The 7495-nt window shown below is 30.1% G+C and overlaps 2 protein-coding genes across 6 annotated transcripts; one reads left to right on the forward strand and one right to left on the reverse strand.

The window, feature by feature from the left end:
• The first annotated feature begins 1544 nt into the window (after positions 1–1544).
• Positions 1545–2393, forward strand: LOC101492727 (putative lipid-transfer protein DIR1). The gene is made up of 2 exons (XM_004491392.3): positions 1545–2011; positions 2118–2393. The coding sequence occupies exons 1-2, from the start codon at positions 1705–1707 to the stop codon at positions 2123–2125; spliced, it is 315 nt and encodes a 104-aa protein (XP_004491449.1). The 5' UTR covers positions 1545–1704; the 3' UTR covers positions 2126–2393.
• Positions 2055–5512, reverse strand: LOC101492150 (pentatricopeptide repeat-containing protein At4g39952, mitochondrial). Of its 5 annotated transcripts, XM_027332037.2 has the most exons (3): positions 2885–5512; positions 2604–2642; positions 2055–2474 (listed from the first exon to the last, which is right to left on the reverse strand). In XM_027332037.2, exon 1 carries the CDS (start codon positions 5236–5238, stop codon positions 2956–2958), a length of 2283 nt encoding a protein of 760 aa, XP_027187838.1. In that variant the 5' UTR covers positions 5239–5512; the 3' UTR covers positions 2055–2474; positions 2604–2642; positions 2885–2955. The 5 variants fall into 5 exon arrangements, with proteins under 5 accessions (XP_027187838.1, XP_004491448.1, XP_004491447.1 ...); XM_004491391.4 differs by lacking the exon at positions 2604–2642; XM_004491390.4 differs by lacking the exon at positions 2604–2642 and having other exon boundaries at positions 2055–2603.
• Positions 5513–7495: the final 1983 nt, after the last annotated feature.

The following is a 7495-nucleotide window of genomic DNA, read 5'->3' on the forward strand; positions in this document are numbered from 1 at the left end:
AAAACCATTCTAAAAACTAACTTTTTCATTTATTTTTTTGATAATGATTACAATCCACATATTCTCTATTTATAGTAAAATTAACCTCTAAAACAAAATCTACAGATAAAATTAAGAGCGTCTGAAATATTTATGTCTCTAGATATGTAATGTTGATGACGTAAAAATTATTAATTAAAAATCTACACTAAACCGAAACTAGTATATCAATCGAAATCAAATAAATGCCGCATTAAAACAAAAAATTAAAATAATATCGCACTAAAACGATGAAATCATAAAAAGTAAAAAAATCTGAAGTAAAGACAAAATATAAATCACTTATTTTTAAAAAAAATAGATAAATAATTTCAGATTAAAAATTAACTCTAAACCACTTTTATTTGGTGGATGAAGAAGAAAAAAAGTGAGAAAAATGATGCAGCTAGGTTTTGAGGATACCTCTCAACTTAATCATATATTTTAATAATTTACTCTAAGTGCAATATTCCACAGTAGCCCACAAATGTTTCGTTATCAACTTACTACTTTATTTTACATAATATGATGACGACACTTATACCACTACACCTTCACGGGATAGCTTTGACAATTGAAAACCGTTTAGGAGCTTCATATTTTTTCCAAAACAAAGCTTCATATTGATTATTCTTAAGAGTGTAATGGATCAATTTGGTTTTTGTTTCAAAAATAAAACAAAATATGGAACCAATAAAAGTAATTGATTTGATTTAATTTAATTTTTACAATATTTTTCACAAAGTCTAAATCAAACAGTGCAAGTTAATTTAATTCTAATTAATCGAGTTGATCTTTTTAAAAAGTTAAGAAACTTTATTTTAAAAAATCTAAAAAATGTTAACTCTTTTTCAAATACTTTAAAATTTGTATATTATGAAAAAAAATACATAAATTATAATAAGAAAAATAATATATAATAATTAAAAAATATATGAATGCAATACATGTTAAAAGATTATACGACTTATTGATGTAAAATAAAAGAAATAATAATCAAATATAATCGTTATAAAAAAAATCAAATATAATAATTTAATATGTATCTCAATTAATCGATTTTCAACTAATGATTTTGAATGATACAAAAGCGATAAATAAACTAATATAGGTCATATTTGATTTGTTTGTTCCAGTTGGACTTGAACATGAACAAAAAATACCAAATCCAATCAATTTAATTGATTTAGATTAAATATCCGATATCTCTAGCCTCAATGAACCTCTAGAATTAAATCTCCTGTCGTGGAGAAAAATAAATAAACATATATAACTGAAAAAATGTAAAATAAATATATAAAAAAAAAAAGAAAAAATCCTTTCATTTCTTTACTATTCATTTTTAAACATTATTACTATCAAAAAATCAACACGCACAAGAAAAAATGTGGAAACTTTTGTCTCAATTGCCCATGAACCACTTTTTGTTCTTTCAGCAAATAATGGGCCACTTTTAAGTTTGTTTTGTTATGATTATTACATTCACTATTCTAATGTTTAATCTAACTCGTGAACACACACAGACTGTACTCACATGACACAACTTTTACTAAGTGACACTATTAAAACTAAAATAATGCTAAAAATTATTCCATTAACATCCCAAACACCACTATAAATTAACTCTTAGAGACATCACAGCTGAACATATAACTAGCACCTGGTTAATTAGATTAATTAGTATTAATGGCACATTCTAGTGGCAAATCTTTGATGCAGTGGATGGTAGCAGCACTGCTTATTGCTTTGTTGGGTGGTGCTCAAGCTGTTAAAATATGTGACATAGAGTCAAGTCAGCTAAAATTCTGTCGTGCAGCAGTTACCGGTGAAAACCCGCCACCCCCAGATGAAAAATGCTGCGCTGTTATTCGCGGAGCCAATCTTCCTTGCCTCTGCACATACAAGTCTATCCTACCTTCACTTGGAATCAGCGTCAAAGATGCTATGGAATTGCCCGGTAAATGTGGTTCGAAATCGCCTTCGAAATGTCAAGGTATTGTATCATCATAACTCGTAATAAACCTTGAGCTGGAATGTATAAACTACCCGTGCTTATATTTGACTAGGTAACATTACATGATGAGTTTTTGATTTTGCAGTGAGATGAAGGTCTCCTCCATTAAAAGCACCTCTTCATGTGTTTTGCTAACACTAGAGAAGTTTTACGCAGCATTTGATGTGACCCCAAATAAAGATGTAGTTTGTTTTGATCGATGTGTTTTGTCCACATGTTTGCAAGCAGATGTGTGCTGTGTCAGTCGTAGATGTTGAAAAGGTTTTTGATGTAGAAGAATACATGTATCAAGAATATCAAGATATCTATCATTTTCTTCCTCTGCAACCTGTACTCTGTTTAATAAAATGTTTGTTCCTTACTTCCTTGGATTCTTAATTAACTTTGGTAACTTGGAATAGGAGCATCCAGGTAGCCAAAGGATTGTATGAAATGCGTACCCCTAGAAGCAACAACTAACCATGATTAAAAATGATAATCCACAATAACAAATTTTGTGCAAATCATTCAACTTGCTTGCGAAGCAAACCCAATAGTAATAACAGTGAAAGTGAGCACACACAGTATCAACCTGCAAAATTTCCATAATATGCATAAGCTCAGTTTGCTCCTGCCACACAAAACTTTCAAAGTTCAAAATCCCATATGATATTTAAAAGCCAGTTCGTTGCTAACTCAATTATATCATATGTGCATGACTTGTGCATCCAAAATAGTGGGCATCAAATGCTCATGGAAGCTATGATGCAAACAGGTTTTCAAGCTTGATCATGTCAGCTTCCTAATACCAGATGTTTAATAATAAGCTAATATGGAAGGAGAGATTTAAGAAATTAAGCTCATTGCACTCACTCGGGTAAACTTCCAGAAGTTTCCTTTGACCCTTCCAAAGATTAGAGGCTTGAGTGAAAGGAATTTTTAGCTCAAAGCACACTCCAACCAGCTTTCTTTCCCAGCAAACACCTATCTTTCATTGTCCTTCTCACATTTTCTGCTTCTTCCCATCTCCCAATTGAGCTATACATATTGGCTACCATTATATAGTATCCATCGTTTTCTGGTTCAGAGTCAATAGCATACTTGCCGATTCTTATTCCCATTTCAATTTGATTGTGAGTTTTACAAGCACTTAACAGCGCTCCCCACACGCCACCATCAGGAGAAATGGGCATAGATAAGACCAGTTCTTCTGCTTCTTCTAGATTACCCGACCTTCCCAAAAGATCTACCATACAAGTGTAGTGCTTTAAATTGGGGGTCACTGAAAAACTCGGCATTTTAGCAAACAAAATTTTCCCGTCTTCAACAAGCCCTGCATGGGCACATGCTGAGAGAAGAGAGAGGAAAGTAATTCCATTTGGCTTAACATTTGACTCTTCCATAAGATCGAATATCTCCATTGCAGATTCTGCATATCCATTCATTCCGTAACCCGAGATCATTGCATTCCAGCAAATTACATCCTTCTCCATCATTGAGTCAAATACCTTTCTTGATTTTTCTAGCTGCCCACACTTGGCATACATATCAATCAAAGCTGTGCCAAGAGGTAAATTGAGCTTAAAACTTTTTTCATTTATGTAGTGTTGAACTCTTTCTCCTTTCTCTAAAGATGCAAGGTGAGAACAAGCTGAAAGCACTACCACCAATGTGGCTGTGTTAGGATTCTGGTCTTCCATAATCATTTTATTAAATAAGTTTATGGCTTCTTCATGATGCTTGACATGAATATGAGCTGAAATCAGAGTGTTCCACGAGGTAACATCCTGCTCCGACCCATTAAATATTCTCCAAGCAACGGTCATCTTATTACATTTTCCATACATCTCTATGAGTGAATTGGTGACCGAGATAGTCTCATCCACAAAACCTTTGATCACATTGCAATGAATTGACCTTCCCGAGTTGATTGCTTGTAACTGGCCACACGAAGCAATTGCAGAAACGACACCAACTGGTTCAGAACAAATACCTAAATATTGCATCTCCCTGAAGAGTTCAATACATTTTAAATTCTTGCCTATTCTACCATAACCAACAACCATAAAGTTCCAGCACTCTATGCTCCCTTGACACTGGTGGAAAAGCCTCTCAGCAAAACTTAACATTCCAAATTTGCAGTACATAAACAACAATGAATTATCAACCATTTCATCAGGCACATAATGTCTCCTAATGATTAATCCATGAAAAGCTTTCCCTCCTGATACATCCACGGAATTACCAAAACCCGAAAGAATACAACCAATAACAATTCGATCCGGGTGCACTTGATTTTCCTGCATTTCCCAAAACAACCTCACACAATCACTCATCATCCCAAACCTAGCACAAACACCAATGATGGATGTCCAAGACAAAAGATCTTTGTTCATCACATCATAAAAGCTTCGATAAGCTTCATCGGGCACCCCACATTTACAATACATAGACAAAATCGAAGATTGTATAACAACCGAACTTCCAATCCCATTTTTCACAACCAAACCATGTAAACACCTGCCATTGAACAAATCACCCAGATTCCCACAAGCAAGAAACCCACCCTCCAATGTTCTAGAGTTAGGCTTCTGAGCATCATCACCAATCCCAAACATCTCACTAAGACACTTCAAACCCTTCTCACACTCCCCATTTTGCACATACCCAATAACAAGTGTAGTCCAAGCAACAACATCTCTAACAGGAATTTCATCAAACACCTTAACCGCATCATTCATTTGACCACACCTCGAATACAAAGACACAAAGGAAGACCCAACAGCAGAACTAGAAGGAAAAAGGCCTAATTTAGAAGCCAATGCATGAAGGTTCATCCCAGAAGGAAGAAGCAACAAGTGAGCATAAGAAGAAGCAACAATGGGGAATGTGAATTGATTGGGGAGAAGATTGGAAGAACGCATGAGGGAGTAAAAAGAGAGAAGTTGAGGGAAAAGAGAGCGAGAGAAAAGGGTTTTGAGGAAGGAATTCCAAAGAAAAGTGTCTTTGAAAGGAAGGGAGTGGAAAAGTGTGGAAGATGAAGAAGGGTGGTTGAGAGTGTCGTAGAGAGAGATGAGTTTGGCGGCGATGAAGGGGTTGGTGGAGTTACCGGTGGTGACTGTAACGGCGTGGAATTGAAGAAGAGATTCAACGGTTGTGATGCGTTTAGAGAGAGAGATGAGTTCGCCATGATCAACTTTCAACAAAGATACTACGCGCATCACCATTCCCTTCGATTACTCACACTTCATCTAACATGTTTACATGTTTTTTTTTATGTTACGTGATTTTTTTTTTTTATGTTGCATGTTTTTTTTTATTGAATCTGTTTTGTTTGGCCCAATTTTTTGTCTCTTAAAGCACAAACCATGTGCTGAATTTCTCATTCTTATTCATCAAATTGTTTTGCTTCTAGGGAGTCTATGATGAATAAAAGTAGGAGAAGGAAATAATAAAAACATAGAACGTAGGGTAGTTGGCATTTGGCAATGTGTTGATGCTTTAAAGATGCCAGTGATATAAGATATATATGAAAAAATGCCATAACTGAGAAAACTGAAAGTCAACAGATGAGTTTGAGGTACTTGTTTTAAACTTTCATACAATATAATTTCTTCTATCACTATTATATTATAAGCACACAAAAAACTACTTTCATAATTATTAAAAAATTAATTAAATATAATTAATTTTTTAGATTTTATATAAAATATAAGTTAAATTTATTAAATTATTTTTTATAATATTAAATGTTCAACTATATGCATTAAATATTTTTAAAATAAACAAAAACTATATTAAAAATAATATCATTAAATTATTTTTAAAAAATTACTTTTACTCGGAATAGTGATTAAAATTCAAATTATATTTGTTAATAAAAGACTTATAATAAAAAGAATAAAAAAAAATTATTCAGAAGAACAACACATCCTGTTTTATATATATATATATATATAGAAAAAACCACATTTTTCAAAAAGTTGAAAACATAATTTTTAATTAAATATTTCTATATATATTTAACAAGTAACCTTGTTTGCATTTACCTCAATGTTTTACTTTTCAAAGCATTTGTCTCTCCCCTTTATTAGCGTTAAGAGTTTGACTATTTCAAGTTCATTCTTTTCACAGACACCCAAAATGGTATACTATACCAAATTGTATTTAATCAGCTCTAATAAGGATTTATTTTCATTTTAACTAAATTTTCAAAAAATATGAATGAGAAATATTAAAAAGTGTGAAGTACTATGATTTGATAATGGATTATTCACTATCAAAATTATAATAAATAAATTATAATTTTTTTTTACAATTATGAGTTGAATAAGTATTTATTATTAAATGAATGCATACGTAAAACAAAAACAAAAATTATTTATTTGTAATACAAGTGAAATATATACAAAATAGTAATTGTATTATTTAGTAGATAATAATTTAATTGATATATTTTTTTAGCTAAATACTATGTGTGGTCTCTTAACTTAATTTCTATTAACTTAGTCATTTATTTATTTTTTCTTTTCTTTTTTCAATTTGGTCATTTATTTTAATTATAAGTGACAATTTGATCTTTTATGTTTTAAAATGTCAACAATGTTATCCTTTTTATTACAAAAATTCAAATATTTCATTAACATTTTCAAACAAAACCTATAAAATCTATTATATTATTCAATATAATACAAATTTCATCAAATTTGTAATATAAATCTTCAAATAAACTCATATTTTCATTCTTTATTTGATGTTGTTAGAGATAGAAAATATGAGTTTATTTGAAATTTAGTTATGAATTTGATGAAATTTGCATTATATTAAAGATGATAAATAATTTTATGAGTTTTGTTTGAAATTTTTGATTACTTTTTTGAATTTTTGCAAAAAAAAAAAAAGATAACATTGTTACATTTTAAAACATAAAAATATCAAATTATCACTTAAAACTAAAATAAATGACCAAATTAAAAAAAAATATAAAATGACTAAAACGTTAACTGAAAATAAGTTAAGGGACTCTAGTGCTATTTAGCCTAATTTTTTTTTCTAAAATAAAGCATCATGATTTATCATACAGAATAATGATTGCAATATTTAGTTAAAAAGGAAAAAAATTTAACATGAAAATACAAAGGAAAACAATTACATTCTAATATGTTTAATTAATATATCTAGTGTAATTTTTTTTATATTATCAATTAATTACAATTGTCATATTATTAAAGAAATTTGATTTTTACTAGAAGAGATACTCATGAATTGTTGTGCATTGTATTTTTTTAATATGAACAATACATACAATTAAATTTATTTTAAGAATACTCTACAACAAATTTAAATATATTATTCTATTTCAATATATCAATCACGTGCATATCACGTAAATAAAAATCAATTAATCTATTACTATTATTTTAAAAATATTTTATATTAATTCTTTAATAATATAAGAGATAATAATAATAATAATAATAATAA

Source organism: Cicer arietinum, chromosome 2 (assembly GCF_000331145.2).
Source record: "Cicer arietinum cultivar CDC Frontier isolate Library 1 chromosome 2, Cicar.CDCFrontier_v2.0, whole genome shotgun sequence".
Classification (NCBI taxonomy): Eukaryota; Viridiplantae; Streptophyta; class Magnoliopsida; order Fabales; family Fabaceae; genus Cicer; species Cicer arietinum.

Coding starts and splice junctions, on each gene's coding strand:
- LOC101492727 (XM_004491392.3), top strand. CDS start 1,705: ATGGCACATTCTAGTGGCAAATCTTTGATGCAGTGGATGGTAGCAGCA.
- LOC101492150 (XM_004491391.4), bottom strand. CDS start 5,238: ATGGTGATGCGCGTAGTATCTTTGTTGAAAGTTGATCATGGCGAACTC.